This window comes from Chanodichthys erythropterus, chromosome 24 (assembly GCF_024489055.1).
Source record: "Chanodichthys erythropterus isolate Z2021 chromosome 24, ASM2448905v1, whole genome shotgun sequence".
Classification (NCBI taxonomy): Eukaryota; Metazoa; Chordata; class Actinopteri; order Cypriniformes; family Xenocyprididae; genus Chanodichthys; species Chanodichthys erythropterus.
This window is the reverse complement of record NC_090244.1, coordinates 1,734,829-1,760,930: the sequence shown is the minus strand read 5'-3', so window position 1 is coordinate 1,760,930 and position 26,102 is coordinate 1,734,829. Positions and strand designations below refer to the sequence as shown.

Here is a 26,102-nt window from a genome sequence, read left to right as displayed (position 1 = left end):
TTGTTTAACATAGCTTTAATTTTTTTCAGGCTGTGCATGAACATAGAAATTTCTTAAATGTGATGCATTGCATTATGAAAGCTGTCATCTTGTAGCCAGTTTTCTGATGACAAGAAGACTAGTCCATACTTCAACCCAACAACCGCCCACTTATGTAAAGCAACTAACTTAAATTTTGGGACTGGTTTATCTGAAAAACATTAATTATCGTGTCAGGATCATCCACTTGTTTCACAGCTGTAGTCTCAGTTCACGGTGGCGCTGCCGCAGTGTGTGTGTGGTGTGTGAGTCTGTTTCTTATCTCTGTGCTGAATTACAGAGGCACTTACACACAAACACACACTGTGCTGACACCCCATATCTCCTCATCAACAAGTGTCAACTGCAGAGCATCCCTTATCTTTGTTTATTTGGAAAATGGCAAGCAATGCATGACAGCACCGGAGATTAAACAGACACACAGCTGAGCTCTGGAAAAAAAGAAATATTAATGTAAATAAGCATTTACAGTGTAATTTCAGCGCCACTATAGTGTCAACAAACGGAATCGCAAAAATGTGTGTGTGTGTGTGTGTGTGTGTGTGTTTATAATATAATAAAATGTAATATAATATAATATAAATTGTTACAATTGAAATCAATAAAAAATAAAAATATTAATATATAAATAATATCATTACAAAGATAAAACATAATTATTACACCAGAATTGTTTTTTTTAAAGGTTGATGATTGTATTGATTGATGGCGCCTTTATTAATTTTTTTGCTATGAATGCAACTAACATCTCTGTCTTAATGACTTTTCCAGCTGTGAATCTTCCATCTTTGATGGTGGAGTGAAGGAAATCAAGAGCAGTGCTAATTTCATTGTCTTTTGATATGAGAGCCGTCTTCACTGACAGCAAACAAACACTTTGATGATCCTTCCACACAATCATTGACCTTCTACACTCCATTTCCTGCCTCCTGCTGCTACTTCCTGTTGAGTGTTTATTCTTTAAAAACATCATTATCATTCATTACCGCAGTGCTGAGAGCAGTTTATTGTCTGTGTTAATGCCTGTGGTGAACACTGAACACATTGAATAAGGAGGTTTTAATGAGTTTAAAACAATTAAAATATGTCACATGAATTTCAACACTTGCAAATCAACACACTGGAGCTCCTTCTATACTTTATTTGCACCTCAACTACTATTTGTTTATGTAATTTGTTTGACTTATAAATTCACTGGTTTCATTTCTAAATGAATCAGAGTGTTTGAACTAATTTAATGAATGAATGTTCGATGACTCACTCATGAAGCCAGTCACTTGCTGCGTTCCTTAAAGAATATCAGTGCTTTGGAAGTAATCAAGAGAATGAATAATTACACACTCTGTTTCTGAATGAATAAATGTTTTTGAATTAAATGAACAATTTAACAATTCACTCATAAAGCCAATCTCTTGTTTAATTCCCTAATGAATCAGTTCTTTTGAACATATCAGATAACTGAATGATTCAGTGAATCACTCATAAAGATATTAGACATGTTCGACTTGCAGCAGTGCTATGCAGACCAATCTGTGTATGACATCAAAGTATACACTGATCGCATCAAGTCGAACACACCTAGTTATGTGTTTTGTTTCCAAACGAATCCACGTTTTCCAAACTAATTGGATGAATGAATCACTGACTCACTCAAAAAATATCACTTGTTTCATTTTTTAATTAATCATTGTTTTTGATCAGATCTGATAAATGAACTAATCAATGACTCATATGAATTATGGTTCAGGTGAATGGATGATTCAATGACTCACTCATAAAGAGTCACTTAATTTTGTTTCCAAATGAATCATTGTTTTTGATCAGATCTGATAAATTAACTATTCAATGACTCATATGAATTATGATTCAGGTGAATGGATGATTCAATGACTCACTCAAAGAGTCACTTAATTTTCTTTCCAAACAAATCATTGTTTTTGATCAGATCTGATGAATGAACTATTCAATGACTCATATGAATTATGATTCAGGTGAATGGATGATTCAATGACTCACTCATAAAGAGTAATTTGTTTTGTTTCCAAATAAATCATTGTTTTTGATCAGATCTGATGAAGGAACTATTCAATGACTCATATGAATTATGATTCAGGTGAATAGATGATTCAATGACTCACTCATAAAGAGTCACTTAATTTTGTTTCCAAATGAATCATTGTTTTTGATCAGATCTGATGAATGAACTATTCAATGACTCATATGAATTATGATTCAGGTGAATGGATGATTCAATGACTCACTTATAAAGAGTCACTTAATTTTGTTTCCAAATGAATCATTGTTTTTGATCAGATCTGATGAATGAACTTTTCAATGACTCATATGAATTATGATTCAGGTGAATGGATGATTCAATGACTCACTCATAAAGAGTAATTTGTTTTGTTTCCAAATAAATCATTGTTTTTGATCAGATCTGATGAAGGAACTATTCAATGACTCATATGAATTATGATTCAGGTGAATAGATGATTCAATGACTCACTCATAAAGAGTCACTTAATTTTGTTTCCAAATGAATCATTGTTTTTGATCAGATCTGATGAATGAACTATTCAATGACTCATATGAATTATGATTCAGGTGAATGGATGATTCAATGACTCACTTATAAAGAGTCACTTAATTTTGTTTCCAAATGAATCATTGTTTTTGATCAGATCTGATGAATGAACTTTTCAATGACTCATATGAATTATGATTCAGGTGAATGGATGATTCAATGACTCACTCATAAAGAGTAATTTGTTTTGTTTCCACATAAATCATTGTTTTTGATCAGATCTGATGAAGGAACTATTCAATGACTCATATGAATTATGATTCAGGTGAATAGATGATTCAATGACTCACTCATAAAGAGTCACTTAATTTTGTTTCCAAATGAATCATTGTTTTTGATCAGATCTGATGAATGAACTATTCAATGACTCATATGAATTATGATTCAGGTGAATGGATGATTCAATGACTCACTCATAAAGAGTCACTTAATTTTGTTTCCAAATGAATCATTGTTTTTGATCAGATCTGATGAATGAACTATTCAATGACTCATATGAATTATGATTCAGGTGAATGGTGGTTTCAATGACTCACTCATAAAGAGTCACTTAATTTTGTTTCCAAATGAATCATTGTTTTTGATCAGATCTGATAAATTAACTATTCAATGACTCATATGAATTATGATTCAGGTGAATGGATGTTTCAATGACTCACTCAAAGAGTCACTTAATTTTGTTTCCAAACAAATCATTGTTTTTGATCAGATCTGATGAATTAACTATTCAATGACTCATATGAATTATGATTCAGGTGAATGGATGATTCAATGACTCACTCATAAAGAGTCACTTAATTTTGTTTCCAAATTAATCAGTGTTTTTGATCAGATCTGATAAACGAACTATTCAATGACTCCTATGAATTATGATTCAGGTGAATGGATGATTCAATGACTCACTCATAAAGAGTAATTTGTTTTGTTTCCAAATAAATCATTGTTTTTGATCAGATCTGATGAAGGAACTATTCAATGACTCATATGAATTATGATTCAGGTGAATAGATGATTCAATGACTCACTCATAAAGAGTCACTTAATTTTGTTTCCAAATGAATCATTGTTTTTGATCAGATCTGATGAATGAACTATTCAATGACTCATATGAATTATGATTCAGGTGAATGGATGATTCAATGACTCACTCATAAAGAGTCACTTAATTTTGTTTCCAAATGAATCATTGTTTTTGATCAGATTTGATGAATGAACTTTTCAATGACTCATATGAATTATGATTCAGGTGAATGGATGATTCAATGACTCACTCATAAAGAGTAATTTGTTTTGTTTCCACATAAATCATTGTTTTTGATCAGATCTGATGAAGGAACTATTCAATGACTCATATGAATTATGATTCAGGTGAATAGATGATTCAATGACTCACTCATAAAGAGTCACTTAATTTTGTTTCCAAATGAATCATTGTTTTTGATCAGATCTGATGAATGAACTATTCAATGACTCATATGAATTATGATTCAGGTGAATGGATGATTCAATGACTCACTCATAAAGAGTCACTTAATTTTGTTTCCAAATGAATCATTGTTTTTGATCAGATCTGATGAATGAACTATTCAATGACTCATATGAATTATGATTCAGGTGAATGGTGGTTTCAATGACTCACTCATAAAGAGTCACTTAATTTTGTTTCCAAATGAATCATTGTTTTTGATCAGATCTGATAAATTAACTATTCAATGACTCATATGAATTATGATTCAGGTGAATGGATGTTTCAATGACTCACTCAAAGAGTCACTTAATTTTGTTTCCAAACAAATCATTGTTTTTGATCAGATCTGATGAATTAACTATTCAATGACTCATATGAATTATGATTCAGGTGAATGGATGATTCAATGACTCACTCATAAAGAGTCACTTAATTTTGTTTCCAAATTAATCAGTGTTTTTGATCAGATCTGATAAATGAACTATTCAATGACTCCTATGAATTATGATTCAGGTGAATGGATGATTCAATGACTCACTCATAAAGAGTAATTTGTTTTGTTTCCAAATAAATCATTGTTTTTGATCAGATCTGATGAAGGAACTATTCAATGACTCATATGAATTATGATTCAGGTGAATAGATGATTCAATGACTCACTCATAAAGAGTCACTTAATTTTGTTTCCAAATGAATCATTGTTTTTGATCAGATCTGATGAATGAACTATTCAATGACTCATATGAATTATGATTCAGGTGAATGGATGATTCAATGACTCACTCATAAAGAGTCACTTAATTTTGTTTCCAAATGAATCATTGTTTTTGATCAGATTTGATGAATGAACTTTTCAATGACTCATATGAATTATGATTCAGGTGAATGGATGATTCAATGACTCACTCATAAAGAGTAATTTGTTTTGTTTCCACATAAATCATTGTTTTTGATCAGATCTGATGAAGGAACTATTCAATGACTCATATGAATTATGATTCAGGTGAATAGATGATTCAATGACTCACTCATAAAGAGTCACTTAATTTTGTTTCCAAATGAATCATTGTTTTTGATCAGATCTGATGAATGAACTATTCAATGACTCATATGAATTATGATTCAGGTGAATGGATGATTCAATGACTCACTCATAAAGAGTCACTTAATTTTGTTTCCAAATGAATCATTGTTTTTGATCAGATCTGATGAATGAACTATTCAATGACTCATATGAATTATGATTCAGGTGAATGGATGATTCAATGACTCACTCATAAAGAGTCACTTAATTTTGTTTCCAAATGAATCATTGTTTTTGAACGAATCTGAAAAATGTGTCAGTAGCTGTGTTCGAAATCGCCCCCTATACACGTATTCACTATTTCCTACAATATAGTCCACTTGAAGGAGTGAATAAAAATGAGTGAGTGAATTGCTTGCTTTTAAATAATAATTTGACACTTCACAGCTCCGGTGTGAAATTTTTTTAATCTAAATAGCATTTTTAAACCTTAATTAAGCAATTTCATAATCAATTAAAAAGGAATTTATACCTGTATGATATTATGCTGTACCCACATTGGACCAGCGGTTTGGAGAATGGATGAATGATCCAGCTGCGGATGTCATCTTCTGGTCATACATGGGAATTCATTCAACATGACCCTCGCAGTGCATTTTGGGTATACATCTGTTGCATTATGGGATTGAATAAGTGCACTCAATAACATCCACTATGGTTTCGGACACCACTATAAATGGTTGTCCCCTCAAATAATGCCCTACTTCGGAGACTCACTCATAAAGACAGTCATTTGCTGCCACCTACTGGTGCAACTTTGTAACAGTCTGTCTGGAACAAACAGAATAAATGAACTGATGCAAGCACTAAGAGCTAGCCTATTAAAGAGGCATGATGGAGTTCAAGTTCTATAATTAACAACACGCTGAAGTAATCGGCAGGCGAGCAATTCAATTACGGCTACAGGAAATAATCATGGTAAGACTTCGTTAATACTCGCCTCTCACCGCTGCAGCCACTCGCAAACTAACAGGACTGATGGAGCAGAAAATTAAGTTATTAACTGGCACTCACAATGAAATCTGTGACATCACTGTCCACCTCAGAGAAAACAATCACTCTGATCATTACATCAGTCCGATTCCCGCTGTTTGCTTCATTAATGAAATCACATTGCATTTGCATACTCTCAGCTTAATTGGTCATTTTAATCAACTGGGGAAAGTATGGTGATAGGCTATCTGTTAGATCATTTTATGCTTTAATAGTCATGAATTCATTGTTTTGAGTCAATCAAAGTAGTATTTTAATTGATAAAATGTACCAACTGCAACCATAACTCAAGTATCATGTTGTACGGCGGCATCCTTGAAGAGGGAGAACCAAACATGAAGAGTGGTCTGCGTCAGGATTTCTACTGTTTGAGCATAACGCTTCTCATTCAGTTTGCGAGGGTGTTGCTATTCTAGTTCTCAAGAGATATTGATGCTCACACAGAAAGCGCAGTGTCATCACAGACTCGTATCATCTCTGTCAAACTCAATTTCGATGCCAAAAACTTTTCTGCCTTCCAGGCGCTGAAATTTAACTTGCTGATATGCACATGCATATACTGAGAATCAAAGATGCCCTGTTGTGTTTTGCAGTTGCTATCCTATGCTGTAAGGAAAAGTCACTGACGCTTTTATATAGGCTACGATATGTTGGGATGTTCTTTCACAAAACCATGCCCTCAGAGTTTTGAGAGAATAGAGAGAATATAATACGTTGGTAAAGAGTTTTTTTGGGGTATTGAAGTAGTAATTTCAGAGAGGCTAGCAATAGCAAGCTTTAAAAGCATAAGATCCCACCCTCTTCAGATCGTCCTCCACAACACATGAACGCGCACAGCCAGAGCTGACTCTGCAAAGCGTCAAGAGAGACAGCGTTAAATTACCTCGTATTTCAAAGCACATAACATTACAATAATAATGAACTTACAGTAGTGATGGACGCTTTCGAAACACTGCTTCATGAAGCTTCGAAAGTTTTGCTAATCTTTAGTTTCGAATCAGTGGTTCGGAGCGTGTAACAAACTGCCAAAGTCATGTGATTTCAGTAAATAAGGTTTCGTTACGTCATAACTTTAAACCCATGAATCTTGCGAATTCACTGAGATTGCCCCCAGCGGTGAACCACTGAACAAGATTTACCTGATCTCTGATCAGTTTTAAACATTTGTAGACGTTTTAATCAGACATTAGTATAATTAAAAGTAATAATAGTAGTTAATAGTCTCTTATTGACCTGTTTAGATGAGCCATCCATGGAACAAACAAAACAAGCCCTAACACATATTATACAGATACTTGATATTTAATCTCATTAAATGATTAGATAATTGCATTTGATAGATTTTACTTGCGATTAAACATTTGAGTTGGAATAAAACATCTGAGTTTTTGTTGCATTTACACTCTTCTGACCAGCAGGGGTCACAAGTACACTACACTCTTCTGATGACGAAATTCACGTCACACACAGTGTACGCTGACCCTCGTGTACACGTAAAAAGTGAACTATACTTTGGGCTTTACTTGTACCACCTGACTGCTGCAGATTAATTTCGCCGTTGATAGTATTGACTTAGAAACACATAAGGCCGTAAACAGTTCAGAGTAGAACGTCACGGGTTTCCATCTCATAATTACGTTTTTGCCAAGACGTGAACACAGCATAAGCTTGTTGTTTTGGTTCAGGAGGAACTGTAAAAGGCAGCTGCTGTTTGTTTATGGCGCCCGGTGACTGTCTGCCTCATGGAGCGCGCTGATGACGTGTGGTTTCTGCGTGAACAGGGTATGGAAATACATTGACAGGCAGGTAGGACATTGTATCATTGCATTTGGACATTTTTTTAATATATACTTTTGTTATTGATTGCTATCAGTTCAAAAAAACCTTATCCTGCATGTAAAGTGGACCTATAACGCCTCTTTCACAAGATGTAATATCAGTCTCTGGTGTCTCCAGAATGTGTCTGTGAAGTTTCAGCTCAAAATCATTTATTATAGCTTGTCAAATTTGCCCCTATTTGGGTGTGAGCAAAAACACACAGTTTTTGTGTGTGTCCCTTTAAATGCAAATGAGCTGCTGCTCCCGCCCCCTTTCCAGAAGAGGGCGGAGCTTTAACAGCTCAACAACAACAAAGCTGGAGAATCTCACGCAGCCAAAATGAGGAAAGTGTTCAGCCTTACATTGTTCAAACCGGAGTCGACACTGATGGAGAGACTCAGGAAGAAGTTACAACTTTTAGACGTTTCTGAATGGTTAGTGGATAAATTGATGTAGTTGCTGTGGAGTTGATTCAACTCATCCACTAGCATGTGCCGTCATCTTTTGTGCAAAACCCATATGGACGCCCACTATACATAGCGTACCTCTTTGCCAAACAGGTGAAAATGTGCAGAAAACGTGCAGATTAAGGGGTGGTAATATTATAATAAGATCCCCTTCTTACATCACTAGAGGAGCGAAATCTGAGCGGCTTGTTGTTTCACATGCTTTCAGAGAAAGGCTTGCCAAAACAAAATGACTGGGTTGTCCTTATTCATGTTTTCTGGGTTGGTAGATGCACCAGGGACCCGATTATAGCTCTTAAAAATCCGATTTTTTATGATTTGTCCCCTTCAAAGGAATATAGCTCTGTAGGTGCCTTCTATAGGTGTCTGTGATTTTTGAGAAGGTTGAAGCGTGCATTTATCTCAAATTGCTTTTCTGTGTTCCTCGCATTGGGGTTTATCATTTGAAAAGACAGAAACCCTGTTGTGTGTGCTGAAGCCACTTGAGGGCTGCGAACATCAATACCAGGTTGATTTTGAAGTATTGAACAGCAGGGAAACACTTAGCCTGCCACTTCTGCTTACTGTAACCACAAGAGCGATGGGACAGAAATCTATTTTCTTTGTTTTTCTCACCTCTTTAAACACTAGTGAAGGCCATTATGGATGTAAAACATTTGAGAAATTGCACTTGAATCCGTTGTTTTAATTGCCAGTCTCACCATCGCTCACATGGAAAACGGATTGAATGGAGACGTTTGTGAGGGGTAGAGGTGAAGATGAAGATGAAGGTGATTATTTAATCAAAGTGAGAGCTCTTCACATCCTCCTTTCATTTGCGTTCTCTTTGAAAGCCTCTCCTCTAAAAACTCATTCAAAAAGCATGATGCAGGGCTATACTTTGGTGTAAAGGCAATACTTAAGTGCAATCCAGGTTACTGAAAAAATTCTGTACAGGACCAGAGACGTGTGTGCATGTGAAAAGCAGTTCAAAACATCCATAATATAAACCGCATACTCTAATGTAAGACGGGAATGGATTTGAATCTATCACAAATTGACGAAAGTTAAAAATAATATATATAATAAGTATATACCTTATATTTATTATGTTTATTTTATATATATGCATTTATATGATATAAATTATTTACTTATTAATTTTATGCTGACTATGTAGGGCGTTCCAGATCATCCACTTGTCATTTCAGCAGGATGTTGCCTATGTATGCGGCGGAAACGAGTCATTATTGTGTTTCTCTAATTATCATCCTATGGCTGTCTCTGTTATCTTCATCATGCCATAGTGTTTGATTATGATGATCCCGGTTAAGCCTTCTTGTGTTTGAATTTGAAAGCGAAGGGGTCTGAATCAGACGTGAGGGGTTTATAGAGGATAATAATGATGATAAAGTCTCCTGAGGCCGTACATAAGAGCCTTTCTCCTGCGGGACGAGCAGGTGGAGGAGAAACACTGAGATTTATTGTGCTTTGAGATCCTCATCCATCTCTCCCATTGCCGTGTGCTGGATATATTTCACCAAGATTAAACCACCCACACCTTTCCCTAAAACTTTGACATGACTAAACTTTTAAAGACAAGCAGTTGTGTTGCTCTAAAGACAATAAAAACACAAGAATGAGCAGCCGTCTGTTGACAGAGAGACTGAAAAACATCTGCATATTTATTTAAAGTAATTGAGCAAATATGCTGGTATCACATCCAGTCATGTGTATGAAAGCTAAAACTAGACAATGAATAGTTCGGACTAAAATAATGATCATTTACTCACCCTCATGTCGATCCAAACCGTCCTGTAGAATAAAAAACACTTTTTTCCATACAGTGAAAGTGCTTTCAAGCTCCAAAAAGGTAAAAAAATGCACCATAAAGCCATAATATGACAATATGACCCCAGTAATAATAATGATAGTGCTGTCAAAGCGATTATTTGCGATTCATCATGAATAATTGCATCTGACATAAAGGTTTGTATATAAATATATATTTACAATTTTTTATGTTAGATGCAATTAATTATGATTAATCGCGATTAATCAGTCTGACAGCACTTATTAATAATAATTTCTTCGAAATTGTGACAGTCACATGACATGGTCAAATATTGCAGAAGTGTATTTTCTATAGTAATATATTCTACTATTAATAAATGATAATAGATAAAAATGATAAAATCATGCACATAATATATACACTGTTAAAAATAAATGTCAATTTACAGGTATTGGTCTGTATTTTTTTACAGATTTTTTCTGTTTTCCCATTATACATTGAAATACCTGTTGTTTTACAGATATTTGCTGTAATTGAATTTTCAGCTATTAAATTTACAGGGAATTGCATGTATTTTAGCATTACATTAAATTTCTGTTTTTTAAAAGAAATGTTCTGTATTTTTTACAGAAAAATGTGTAATTTTACATAAAATGTTGATTAATATTTTACAGATTTTTTCTGTAAAAATAGAAAAAAGGGAATGAATGTATAACTACAGAAATATGCAGTCATTCAACATGTTTTTTTCTTCTTTCATTTAAGAGTAGCTAATGTGTTGGTTAAAGTTAGTTTTTTAAGGTTCAGTTATAGTATTGGTACATACAGTAGGTGTGTAGGCCTTCTATATATTATGCATTGTATTTACTAAAATTTTAACCTCATCTTGCAAATATGCTTTTTTGGAACTTCTGATTGGCCTTGACTTATTCTCCCCTAAATTTTCTGAACACATCTATTATTGATATGTAACGTTACATTTTATGTTTTTCCAAATCGAGTTGCAAATGCGCAGCTTTGTGTGTGTGTGTGTGTGTGTGTGTGTGTGTGTACGTATACGTGCGTGCGCGCGCGCGGGGGGGCGTCTGCGAGCACGCGCGACGCAGATTCAAATTTGCCGCCGATAACTTTTCCGTTAGTCCCGCCTACAACAGTTCCTGGAGTAGTGCAGTGATGCAGTGATGGAAGGGCGAGTGCGTTATTTGAATTTATTTCAGGCTACGCTTGTGTGTCGTGAGATTAAACAGTAGTGTAAAGCAATCCTAAAGAGCAGTCGTGAGCAGGAGTATTTATTTGAACTCATCCGTCAATCCATTCTTCGGGAACAGTGTGAGGAAAAACTATCACGTCCTTTCAGCAAGAAGACCACAGCGAACATCATACAAACCGATCACTGGCTGAGGTAAGAGTTTCATTCTACCGTCACATGTGTGTGATATTTTATGTAGTGTGGCTACACCTTTGTATTGTTTATAGTTTCGAAGCTAATATAAGTAACGTATTTCTAAACGGTGTTCACACAAATGACGTAAGGTAACGTTAACTGCCGTTGAAAGCAAAACAACTGCAGCAGGTATCTGTCAATTTTCCATCTGTTTTAAACCAAGAAAGATTAACGTTAGTTATTAATAAAGTCCATTCAGTGTTTATGTCTTCGTTCAGATGTGGTAGTACCGCCATTATTTAAATCTCTTTTTATAAACTCTGCAGCCTGTATAACTTTACTCATACTATAACGTTAGGCCTATACAGGAAAGCAGATAAGAGTACAATATGAACAACATAATAAATATTATGAGTGCATCTGCTTGCAAACGCGAATAGTATGCATATATTAGTGTAATAATAAAGTATAATAATAAAAAAATCTTACATGACCTGAGTAAATTGTCATTACTGAATCATAAGATACATTGGATAGTTGGATATAAAAATTTCAGATCAAAGAAGGTTGAGGTTTTGCATTGTCTCAGTAAAAAATATGCTGGCATGTTTGAATGAATGTAATAGCCAACTAATTTTTATTTCTTTATGATTTCAGGTAATGTGGAAAGACTGGAGATCTACAGCAGCATTACAGTACAGGTGTGGAAAGATTACTATTCTTATACAACAAATTCTTTGTTTACATCTTTTTATGCTGCTATTCTGAACAGTATTTTTTGTTGTAATTGTAACTAGAATCATTCAGAAACATGGCTTTTCCTATCACTGCTATCCTCACACACATCTCTACTTTTCATTCCAGCCAGATGATCAACCAGTAGCTGCTCCCATCTCAGCCTGCTTGATGGAAATGTCCGACTTTCACCTGGATGACCTTTACCTTCAACTCCACCTTGCCAAGACAGAAGTGCTCGTGGTTTCAGCCACCCATCCTTTGTGTTATAATTGATCAGTTAAACTTCACAGACTACAGTGCTGGAACTGCCCGATCTTGCATATTTGCCCAGTACAACATTGGGAAGATCAAGCCATTCTGTATGCTACACAACAGAACAACAACTGGCTCTCCAAGCCTGTACCTAAACTCTCTGCTTCAGACTTATTATACGCCCTCCAGAAGCTTGCTTTCTGGAAGTGAACAGCATCTTGTGGTGCCATCCCAAAGGGGCACAAACTCACTTTAACTGACCTTTACCTGGACTGTTCCATGCTGGTGGAATAACCTGACTAACTCAAACCATTTTCAAGAGACTGATAAGAGAGAATGCATCTTTTTTGTGAACAATTGACTGGTTAAGACTATCTTTCTGTTTAACTGAAAAAAAAAAAAAAAATAATAATTTCTATGCATACTGTGCTAGACTAACTGGAAATTGTCATTGTACTTATTGTTGCTTCCATTGTACTCCTTGTAGTCACATATATGTAAGAGTCATCATATATGCATAAAATAACAGCAATATTACAGTACAGAAGTATACAGTAATTGTCTTTTAATGTAGATGTTCTATATACTACGCTTGTATTTCCTATAATTTAATTAAGTTGACATACAATGTCTTATATACAATGACTAATACTGTATGTGCATGCTTTGATTAAATGTATTCTGTAGTATATTTTGTTAATTTAACAGAAATTGGTTGTAAAGGTTGCTATTATGCATTTCTAAGTAATTAATTCATAGATTGAAGTTGTGAGTGGTTCTGTAAAAATAAAGATTAATACTGTAAACTGCAAACATTTGTTTTGAATTTATGTGCTAATTACATTTTTATAAATAATTTCTTAGTTATTTTACATGGAAAATCTATATTTTAAAAGTAAATAACTAGATGGACAGAGCAGCTTGATAAAATAACTCATAAAAACCTTCAATTTGCAGAGATTAACCTGAAAATTAGTTGTTTTCTATGTAATCTGACATAATTTATCAGTTTTTTCATGGTTTAATAAATGATTATCAACAGTAAAATACTGTAATTTTATGAATTTTGACTGTAAAGTCTGTTCTGTATTTTTACAGTTTTTGCATGTAATTTTGTGAAATGGTTATTTGCTGTAATTTTATGGGATTTCTCTGGAAACTCTGCTGCCAGACTTTTTACCGTTTGTTTACAGGATTTTTTTTTACAGTGTAATTACATAATATATATTATAAAATAGAAACAAAGTAACTTTATATATTTTTTACACTGTATTTTTGCTTATTAGAATATTGTATATTTGCTATTTCTATTCTAACAAGAAACTTAAGTTTTAAATAATTATTTGTATTTTATTTTATAGTATTAAATAAATATTTTTAATTATTAATTAACAATAGACATGCAATATTAATTAAACATTAACACACAATTGTACACACGGTTTTGCTCATTAGAATATTATATCATTTGTTTATTAATATGATAACAAGACACTTTAATTTGATAGTATATAGTTATACACTCAATTATTAATAAAATAATATATTTATATTGATAATAAATATTCTCAAAATAGATATTAAATATTGTATAATAGATATATGATGATAAAAAATATCATCTGTTTGTTCATCTCCCCTGAAATATTATTTACTGTATTTATGTATTTTCCTTTTTCTGTCTTTTTTTGTTGTGTTTTTGCTGTTGTAATTTATTATATTATATTAATATATTAATATATATATTATTATAAGCTAAAACTAGACAATGAATAGTTCGGACTAAAATAATGATCATTTACTCACCCTCATGTCGATCCAAACCGTCCTGTAGAATAAAAAACACTTTTTTCCATACAGTGAAAGTGCTTTCAAGCTCCAAAAAGGTAAAAAAATGCACCATAAAGCCATAATATGACAATATGACCCCAGTAATAATAATGATAGTGCTGTCAAAGCGATTATTTGCGATTCATCATGAATAATTGCATCTGACATAAAGGTTTGTATATAAATATATATTTACAATTTTTTATGTTAGATGCAATTAATTATGATTAATCGCGATTAATCAGTCTGACAGCACTTATTAATAATAATTTCTTCGAAATTGTGACAGTCACATGACATGGTCAAATATTGCAGAAGTGTATTTTCTATAGTAATATATTCTACTATTAATAAATGATAATAGATAAAAATGATAAAATCATGCACATAATATATACACTGTTAAAAATAAATGTCAATTTACAGGTATTGGTCTGTATTTTTTTACAGATTTTTTCTGTTTTCCCATTATACATTGAAATACCTGTTGTTTTACAGATATTTGCTGTAATTGAATTTTCAGCTATTAAATTTACAGGGAATTGCATGTATTTTAGCATTACATTAAATTTCTGTTTTTTAAAAGAAATGTTCTGTATTTTTTACAGAAAAATGTGTAATTTTACATAAAATGTTGATTAATATTTTACAGATTTTTTCTGTAAAAATAGAAAAAAGGGAATGAATGTATAACTACAGAAATATGCAGTCATTCAACATGTTTTTTTCTTCTTTCATTTAAGAGTAGCTAATGTGTTGGTTAAAGTTAGTTTTTTAAGGTTCAGTTATAGTATTGGTACATACAGTAGGTGTGTAGGCCTTCTATATATTATGCATTGTATTTACTAAAATTTTAACCTCATCTTGCAAATATGCTTTTTTGGAACTTCTGATTGGCCTTGACTTATTCTCCCCTAAATTTTCTGAACACATCTATTATTGATATGTAACGTTACATTTTATGTTTTTCCAAATCGAGTTGCAAATGCGCAGCTTTGTGTGTGTGTGTGTGTGTGTGTGTGTGTGTGTACGTATACGTGCGTGCGCGCGCGCGGGGGGGCGTCTGCGAGCACGCGCGACGCAGATTCAAATTTGCCGCCGATAACTTTTCCGTTAGTCCCGCCTACAACAGTTCCTGGAGTAGTGCAGTGATGCAGTGATGGAAGGGCGAGTGCGTTATTTGAATTTATTTCAGGCTACGCTTGTGTGTCGTGAGATTAAACAGTAGTGTAAAGCAATCCTAAAGAGCAGTCGTGAGCAGGAGTATTTATTTGAACTCATCCGTCAATCCATTCTTCGGGAACAGTGTGAGGAAAAACTATCACGTCCTTTCAGCAAGAAGACCACAGCGAACATCATACAAACCGATCACTGGCTGAGGTAAGAGTTTCATTCTACCGTCACATGTGTGTGATATTTTATGTAGTGTGGCTACACCTTTGTATTGTTTATAGTTTCGAAGCTAATATAAGTAACGTATTTCTAAACGGTGTTCACACAAATGACGTAAGGTAACGTTAACTGCCGTTGAAAGCAAAACAACTGCAGCAGGTATCTGTCAATTTTCCATCTGTTTTAAACCAAGAAAGATTAACGTTAGTTATTAATAAAGTCCATTCAGTGTTTATGTCTTCGTTCAGATGTGGTAGTACCGCCATTATTTAAATCTCTTTTTATAAACTCTGCAGCCTGTATAACTTTACTCATACTATAACGTTAGGCCTATACAGGAAAGCAGATAAGAGTACAATATGAACAACATAATAAATATTATGAGTGCATCTGCTTGCAAACGCGAATAGTATGCATATATTAGTGTAATAATAAAGTATAATAATAAAAAAATCTTACATGACCTGAGTAAATTGTCATTACTGAATCATAAGATACATTGGATAGTTGGATATAAAAATTTCAGATCAAAGAAGGTTGAGGTTTTGCATTGTCTCAGTAAAAAATATGCTGGCATGTTTGAATGAATGTAATAGCCAACTAATTTTTATTTCTTTATGATTTCAGGTAATGTGGAAAGACTGGAGATCTACAGCAGCATTACAGTACAGGTGTGGAAAGATTACTATTCTTATACAACAAATTCTTTGTTTACATCTTTTTATGCTGCTATTCTGAACAGTATTTTTTGTTGTAATTGTAACTAGAATCATTCAGAAACATGGCTTTTCCTATCACTGCTATCCTCACACACATCTCTACTTTTCATTCCAGCCAGATGATCAACCAGTAGCTGCTCCCATCTCAGCCTGCTTGATGGAAATGTCCGACTTTCACCTGGATGACCTTTACCTTCAACTCCACCTTGCCAAGACAGAAGTGCTCGTGGTTTCAGCCACCCATCCTTTGTGTTATAATTGATCAGTTAAACTTCACAGACTACAGTGCTGGAACTGCCCGATCTTGCATATTTGCCCAGTACAACATTGGGAAGATCAAGCCATTCTGTATGCTACACAACAGAACAACAACTGGCTCTCCAAGCCTGTACCTAAACTCTCTGCTTCAGACTTATTATACGCCCTCCAGAAGCTTGCTTTCTGGAAGTGAACAGCATCTTGTGGTGCCATCCCAAAGGGGCACAAACTCACTTTAACTGACCTTTACCTGGACTGTTCCATGCTGGTGGAATAACCTGACTAACTCAAACCATTTTCAAGAGACTGATAAGAGAGAATGCATCTTTTTTGTGAACAATTGACTGGTTAAGACTATCTTTCTGTTTAACTGAAAAAAAAAAAAAAATAATAATAATTTCTATGCATACTGTGCTAGACTAACTGGAAATTGTCATTGTACTTATTGTTGCTTCCATTGTACTCCTTGTAGTCACATATATGTAAGAGTCATCATATATGCATAAAATAACAGCAATATTACAGTACAGAAGTATACAGTAATTGTCTTTTAATGTAGATGTTCTATATACTACGCTTGTATTTCCTATAATTTAATTAAGTTGACATACAATGTCTTATATACAATGACTAATACTGTATGTGCATGCTTTGATTAAATGTATTCTGTAGTATATTTTGTTAATTTAACAGAAATTGGTTGTAAAGGTTGCTATTATGCATTTCTAAGTAATTAATTCATAGATTGAAGTTGTGAGTGGTTCTGTAAAAATAAAGATTAATACTGTAAACTGCAAACATTTGTTTTGAATTTATGTGCTAATTACATTTTTATAAATAATTTCTTAGTTATTTTACATGGAAAATCTATATTTTAAAAGTAAATAACTAGATGGACAGAGCAGCTTGATAAAATAACTCATAAAAACCTTCAATTTGCAGAGATTAACCTGAAAATTAGTTGTTTTCTATGTAATCTGACATAATTTATCAGTTTTTTCATGGTTTAATAAATGATTATCAACAGTAAAATACTGTAATTTTATGAATTTTGACTGTAAAGTCTGTTCTGTATTTTTACAGTTTTTGCATGTAATTTTGTGAAATGGTTATTTGCTGTAATTTTATGGGATTTCTCTGGAAACTCTGCTGCCAGACTTTTTACCGTTTGTTTACAGGATTTTTTTTTACAGTGTAATTACATAATATATATTATAAAATAGAAACAAAGTAACTTTATATATTTTTTACACTGTATTTTTGCTTATTAGAATATTGTATATTTGCTATTTCTATTCTAACAAGAAACTTAAGTTTTAAATAATTATTTGTATTTTATTTTATAGTATTAAATAAATATTTTTAATTATTAATTAACAATAGACATGCAATATTAATTAAACATTAACACACAATTGTACACACGGTTTTGCTCATTAGAATATTATATCATTTGTTTATTAATATGATAACAAGACACTTTAATTTGATAGTATATAGTTATACACTCAATTATTAATAAAATAATATATTTATATTGATAATAAATATTCTCAAAATAGATATTAAATATTGTATAATAGATATATGATGATAAAAAATATCATCTGTTTGTTCATCTCCCCTGAAATATTATTTACTGTATTTATGTATTTTCCTTTTTCTGTCTTTTTTTGTTGTGTTTTTGCTGTTGTAATTTATTATAATTTTTATCACATGCAAAAAAAATATTTTTTATAGGTCATTTGTTCAGTGTGTGGACAACTGCTGTTTTGATAAAAAAAAAAAGTAATAAAAAAATAGTAATTTTACTGTATTTTGTGTTTATTATAACATTGTATCGTTAGCTTATTAATATGCTAACAAGACACCCTATAAGTTTTAATCATTTATTTTATTTTCTAGGAATATAGCATATATTATATATACAGAGCATCTTTAACATGCAGATATTAATATTTTAAACATTATACTGTTTTCAGGGTGTGGTTAGATTCTAATAAGGTAATTAGTGTGATGAGCTTGTGTTTTTGTAGCTTTACAGTAATTAATTAGCAGTCGTGGTGAGAGAGCTTGGGCTGGTTCTAATGAGCGTGAAGTAATTCATCCGTTTCCTGCTGAGCTCCGGCTCCATAATCCTCTTGTCAGAAAATGTGGAAGCTTCATTCTCCGGCTTTTTTTGTTTTCCCCTGCAGGATTCCAAATGTGCATTTCTGGAAAGACCCATCAGTTTTGTTGCTTGTCAAAGTTTCCTGAAAACATTCAGCAGCTCAAACAGTAAAACATGACTTCAATTCCCAAGGAAAGCATCAACTGATCGAATCCAGTGACAAAGTAAATTATTTTCTGTAATAGCATCTGTCAAATGCATAAATGTAAAACCGTAAAAAATGTTCAATCTCATGGTAAGACATTGAGGCAGTTGGTGGAAAGAATAAAAATGTCAGTAAAAAATATTCATAAATGTCCTTTTTTTGCTGAGACATAAACATTGCATCCTGATCAGACTGAAAACACCCAGTGTTTTTAGACATAAATATCTGCATTGTTGAATTTATATCACTAGAGAAAATCAAATAAATTATTAAACTAACAGAGTATCTTGTTAGCAATATTAATAAGCCAATGAATGATACAATATTCTAAGAAGCAAAAATATTAGTTTATTAGGGGTTCAAGCCTGTAGTGCTGAAACTCCATTGTAATTATTAAAGGTGCCCTAAAATCAAAAATTTAATTTATCTTGGCAGAGTTGAATAACAAGAGTTCAGTACATGGAAATGACATACAGTGAGTTTCAAACTCCATTGTTTCCTCCTTCTTATATAAATCTCATTTGTTTAAACGTACTCAGAGGAACAGGCGAATCTCAACATAACACCGACTGTTACGTAACAGTCGGGATCATTAATATGTACGACCCCAATATTTGCATATGCCAGCTCATGTTCAAGGCATTAGACAAGGGCAGCCAGTATTAACGTCTGTGCACAGCTGAATCATCAGACTAGGTAAGCAAGCAAGAACAAGAGCAAAAAATGGCAGAATGGGCAATAATAACTGACATGATCCATGATATTTTTAGTGATATTTGTAAATTGTCTTTCTAAATGTCTTTTCTAAATGTTTTGTTAGCATTAGGGAGCGCAAGATTTAAAGGGGCCACAGCCTGAATCGGTGCATAGTTAATGATGTCCCAGTTAAAAAAATGAATTTAAAAAAAATCTATGGGGTATTTTGAGCTGAAACTTCACAGACACATTCAGGGGACGCCTTAGGTTTATATTACATCTTGTAAAAACTGGTTCTAGGGCACTTTTAAATTTACAAAGGATCAGCATTCTCCCTTTAAAAGTGAGGCTGAATTGTAAGTCGTAGAGACTTGAAACTTTGAGGACTGGTAGTACTCACACCGTCTACAAATTCACCAAAGCTCACTCCGATCAGCCTGATGGGGGCGCTACAGCAATAAAAAGTACAAAATGGCTCGTCATAACGTATGATATATATCGTTGGAATCTTTGGCTCAAGGTGGACAAGATGCATGCCTCGGATTCGCTCATCAAAATTTTCGGGTATTTTGGATTTTTTGAAAATCCTACTTTTGCAAACTAGTCCTGAGTTTTTGACCCGGTCTTAACCAAACCAGTGCAGCAAGATTCTCCAGAGTCTGATTGTCAGTAATTATCAAAAAAAGTTGAAATTTCGGTTCACGGCCCCTATGGGCCGCCAAACCATTGGACAGACCCACTTTTACTAAAATGGCTATAACTGTATCATGTAACCTATGTAAGAGCTCATTCTGTGCCTGTGTGAAAAAGGACATGGCGACTGGTCACTTGGTGGCAGTATAACAGGAAAAAAATGGCTTCACCATTAGTCTAATCGACATAAAAATTGGCATGCGGTGTCTTTGTCCGAGGTGCCATGATTATCTTTGAGGACATTGACGCATCTCAAAAAACATGTCCGCCATTGGCCAATGAAGTTTGAGCAGTTATCAGACATGGTTAACGGAGGCCGATCGGAACGAAACTCTCTGGGCCCTAGAGGCCTGTGAGAAAATTTGAAAGAAAATTCAACTAGAAAATAGAGCTGCCATCGGGGGTGCCTTCGCTTTTTTCACATACATAAAGGATTGTGTATCGCACATTTTTTTGCAAACGTCCACAACATTCATACCGCATGGTAGAACTCCTTATTCTGAGCAACTTTGCCTGTAGGACCGCCGCTGTCCACTGAAACATTTGTTAAATATTGGAGATTATTTAAAAAAACAACTTTGGTGAACTAGTGCTTTTGGCTCAACCTTGATAAAGCTTTTTGAAAAAGCTTTAAAAACCATATGGTAAATTGACTACATTGGCTGTAAATGGTCTTTTCCATGTATGAACGAGATGGTTACAGATTTAAATAAAACAAAAAAATCTTTTTACACATGTGCTTAAAGGTTTGAACCCCGTTAATTGCTGCTTGCAGCTATATTTTGTTTTTATTACCATATATTTATTCATTAAAGCAAAAAAAATGGTGACAATTGGTGCAAAAAAGAAATGTTAAAGGCGGAACATTGTTTGCTTCTTTTCTTTATAATCATATGCAATAAAAAATCATTCACATTTATAATAATGTGTATTAAGAAAGCAAATAGAGCCAATTTTGATTTGAAATGCTCTGCTGTGATTATCCGGAAACTGAACTTCACAGACGTGATTTTAGACTAATCAAAATTCAACAAGCGTCAGGATCGTTTATCACTGCTAAAAACTAATTTATGATGGAGGCTCGTTTAAATATTAAAAGGTGTATGAAGATTTAACACTAGCAAACACATTCATTACTGTCTTCCTCTTTCTAATCATCTCTCTCCTCCTCGTTATCATTTTGTTCCTGTGAAACGCACACACTCACACACTTCCAGAATGTCGAAGAGCTGAAGGTTTGAATTGGACGTGTGAAGAGCAGGTGCTTCATTCATTTGGCTTCAGTTCTCTCATCTGACTCCATCTGTGCCGCCAATCGAACGCTGGTCCATTTGGCTGCAGTATATTTTGCTGATTTAATGTAATGTACTGTAATAAGATCAGTGTTTGAAATGCATGCTGTTTCATATGCTATTTTAAATAGTATGCAGTAAAAAAAATATGCTGTAATTTGCTCTAAACGTATCAGTAGCCTTTCACTGGGTTTGCTGCAGTTTACATAACTGTGACTTCACTCAGCACTTACATACTGTTGTTCTCATGTTGATTTGATTGATTCTACTACTCTCATTTGTAAGTCGCTTTGGATAAAAGCGTCTGCTAAATGACTAAATTATGTTTCATTAACGTAGTTCAGGAGGAACAAGTCAAATAACCTACCCAATCATTACGTCATCTTAATGATTACGTCATCTCATCCAGCTGTCAACAATCTGTAATCAACGTATCTACCCAATCAGCATGAGTTCAGGCCTGTATATAATCACAGTCAAAACTCACCCAAGGATCCTCAACAGTTTCCAGAATAGGTTCGCCTAAAATGTCGGAAATCGAACTCTTCCCGTCCGATGATGAGTCTCTATATTCACAGACTCTTTCGCCGAACCGCACCATCCCAAGGAGCAGCCATGCGCTGCCAGGTGCCGTCGCTGAGTCTCTGACTCCATTGCGCGGCCGTCAGCCTATCCGCTCCACTATCCATAGTCCAAGGCGGCTAGACCAGCCCTCTCCTCCACCGGTGAGACACACACCTTCTTCCTCATCGTCATCATCATCATCATCATCCTCCTCCTACTCCATGGCTCAACCAACCATTCCTGCAATCGAGAAATGGACAGTGCTGGGATTAAGGCAAGCTCTGATCAGCGCGGATGTCCATTTCTCGAGACGGATGAATAAATCCGAGTTATATAATTTATATTCAAGCCTGCAGTCAACTTGCGCTCCCTTTAAACCCCTTTCTCCCTCTAAGAAAACGACTTCAAGCAGCAAAGGTAAAAAACCACGTACCTCTCAAACTCAGTCTTCCTCTACAGCAAGACCAGTTCAACGCCGATCGTCTGGTAAGGGCAGCGGGCCTTCAGCGAGCCTGGGCCGAGCCCCAGATTCCGCCGCTGCTACGCCGCACCCTCCTCCTTCTACTCAGCCTTTTTCCGCAGGTTTCTCCAGCACCGCCCCCCGTACGGAATTACCCGCCTCTACCAGTGGTTGTCTTCCCCCTAGCGTGAGGCTGCCTCCGCTAGCGGGGCAGGCTCAACCTGTACTGCTCACGGTCTCGAATTCTCCTCAACGTTCGTGGCCTGCGGCTCCTGACGTGAGGTTGCCTCCGCAAGAATCGCAAGCCCGAACAACTTTTCCTTCTCCTTCCCCCCTCGCTAACCCTTTTCCCCAGCTGTGGCCTACAGCAGCCCCTAGCGTGAGGATGCCTCCGTTAGCGGCACAGGCCCAGCCGCTTTATTCTTTACCTCAACCTTCTCTCTCCTTCCCCGTCGCTTCCCAAGGTCCAGGTGCCATCTCAAGCGCAAGGCTGCCTCCGTTTTCAGTGTCGGCCCCGGATTTTCTCCCTCAAAACATTCTCCCTCAGGCAAAATCACAATTTTCTTTGTTCACAGCTACACCGATGCCCATTCCTCCAAACGCCATCGCTTTGGAACCGCCCCCTGTCGCCGGCAATATCAGAGCGCAGATTCTATCAGGTGCAGACATCGATCTATCATCTCTCCTTTCCCTGCTTCCCCCATCTGATTCTAATCGCCAGATTGATTGTGGTGACTTTTCAGTCACTTTAAAAAATCCAAATAATTCCTCATCCCGAATCCTTTCATTTTCTGAATTTTGCATCGCATTCAGTAGATTCACCGAAATCATTTGTGCTGTTTTCCCCCATAGGAGACGCGAGCTGAATGACTATCTCGCGATAGTGGCAGAGTTCGCGTTATCCTATGGGAGATCTAATTTTTACACTTACCACAAGCTGTTTTCAGCAAAATGCGCCGTTCGTATCGCTCAGTGGAATCAGTGCCCCTACTGGGGTGCGCTGGACACTGATCTCCACAATAAAATCTTCCTGGAAGTTCGAAATATTTCCTGCGCAGTCTGTAGGTCGCTCGCCCATTCCACTATGACTTGTCCCCAAGTAAACCCGTCAATTCCTCCTATTCCAGTCCCCAACCAAGAGAAATCAACGAGTTACGTTCCACGGCCAGCTACAAACTCCGACTCATTCGGAAGAGGCGCAGCTTTTTCCTCCAGACGTCAGGTCTGCAACCACTTCAATACAGGCGGCTGCCTAAGAAATCGCTGTCATTTTTTGCATATTTGCAATTACTGTGGCGGCGCCCACGCCCGCACTGTATGCCCTGTACAAAAATCTACCAATAAAAATTCCAAAAATTACTTGTCGACTCCTGTGAATATTTTACGTCTGTCATCTGAATTGTCTCAGCACCCCGATCCCGAATTTACCAAATATTTGCTGTCTGGTCTCGAACATGGTTTTGAACCAGGTCTAGAAAGCATTCCCTCACAAAATATGATTTGTGATAATCTTCAATCTGCTCTTACAGAACCCGACACAGTGGACGAATTGATCAATAAGGAAGTTAATTCTGGCTTCATGATCGGACCTTTTGATATTCCTCCTTTCGAACACTTTCGCATCAGCCCTATTGGAGTGGCTACAAGGAAATTCTCCAGTAAAAAACGTTTAATAATCGACCTCTCAGCCCCGCACAATTCTCCGTTTCCAAGCATAAACAGCCTCATTACACTCGAAGAATTTTCTCTTCAGTACCATGATATTGACCAAGCAATACTGTTAATCAAAAACGCTGGTCGTGGTTCTTGGCTCGCCAAAGTCGACATTACTTCAGCATTTAAAGTGATGCCCATCCACCCAGACTCCTGGCATTTATTTGGCGTCCGTTGGCATGAAAAATATTACTTCGCCGTCCGCCTAACCTTCGGCTGCAAAAGCAGCCCCAAGATTTTTGACATGCTGTCAGAAGCAATTTGCTGGATTCTTTCCAACAACTACGCAATTCCTTACCTTATTCACCTGCTCGACGACTTCTTAATAATTTCGCCTCCTGATGCCATCCCAGCAGCGCATCTCACTACAGTCCAAAAGGTTTTTTCCGAGCTGGGAGTTCCGATCGCCCAGGACAAAACCAGTGGCCCAGCCACGTCCATCGAATTCCTGGGCATCAATCTGGACACCGTCAAATTCCAGGCCTCTCTACCGAAAGAGAAAATCGACAGAATAATTCTGGTCTCTTCCACGTTGCTAGACAGCCCAAGTTGCTCAAAGCGCGAACTTCTGTCTCTGCTCGGCCACCTAAACTTCGCTATGCGTATAATCCCGCAAGGCCGCCCTTTCATCTCGCATCTTCTCTCTCTCGCATCCTCCGTCGCTGCGTTAGAAGACCATATCTCCCTAACTAATCCATGCCATGACGAACTAAAATTATGGATAACCTTCCTTAAACAGTGGAACGGATTATCTTTTTTCTATAATACGTTGGTATCCCTTCCAATCGATATTCAGCTCTACACCGATGCAGCTCCCTCCATTGGCTTTGGGGGATTTTATCAAGGCCGTTGGTTCGCATCTACTTGGTCACCTCAGCTCTTAGATGCGACGCATTTCCCAGCCTCTTCAGCGTTGTTTGAACTTTATCCTCTCATCGTCGCAGCTTTTCTATGGGGGAAAGAATGGTCCACAAACAACATAATCGTCTACTGCGACAATGAAGCAACGGTGCATCGCATTAATAAAACCCGCTCGCATGCACCAGCTATGATGCCACTCCTAAGACGCCTTATTTGGATAGCAGCTTGCGATCAATTTATCATAACAGCTAAGCACGTACCCGGGTCAAAAAATGAAATTGCTGACTCTCTCTCACGCTTTGCTTTCCAGAAATTCAGACAGCTGGCTCCAGAAGCGGACCCCAACCCGACGCCAGTACCTCACTATTCAGAATTAATCTTCCCATAAACCACTCTATGAGACCACTGCTTGACGCTTCTCTCAATTCGATCTTTGAAGCTTTTTCCCCACGAACCCTCCAATCATATTTAACAGCTTGGAGATGTTTTAAAACTTTTCATCTAATTTTTAACTTGCTGTTCCCAGATTTCTCTCTGCTCACCATTATGTCTTTCATCTCTTACCTCAACACAGCCAAGAGCCTCCAGGTTGGTTCCATTAAAGGCTATTTAAGTGGAATCCAGTTTTTTCACAAATTAATTTTCGGCTCACCCTCCCATGAAATAACAAACTCGCAGACATCACTGCTTATTAAAGGCATCCAAAAA

At 35.7% G+C, this 26,102-nt stretch overlaps 1 protein-coding gene across 1 annotated transcript; it reads left to right on the top strand.

The window, feature by feature from the left end:
- Nucleotides 1–22,323: 22,323 nt before the first annotated feature.
- LOC137015575 (uncharacterized) lies at nt 22,324–25,834 on the top strand. Its single transcript, XM_067380625.1, has 3 exons — nt 22,324–23,290; nt 23,396–23,551; nt 24,350–25,834. Exons 1-3 carry the CDS (start codon nt 22,324–22,326, stop codon nt 25,780–25,782), a joined length of 2,556 nt encoding a protein of 851 aa, XP_067236726.1. The 3' UTR covers nt 25,783–25,834.
- The last annotated feature ends 268 nt before the right edge of the window (nt 25,835–26,102 follow it).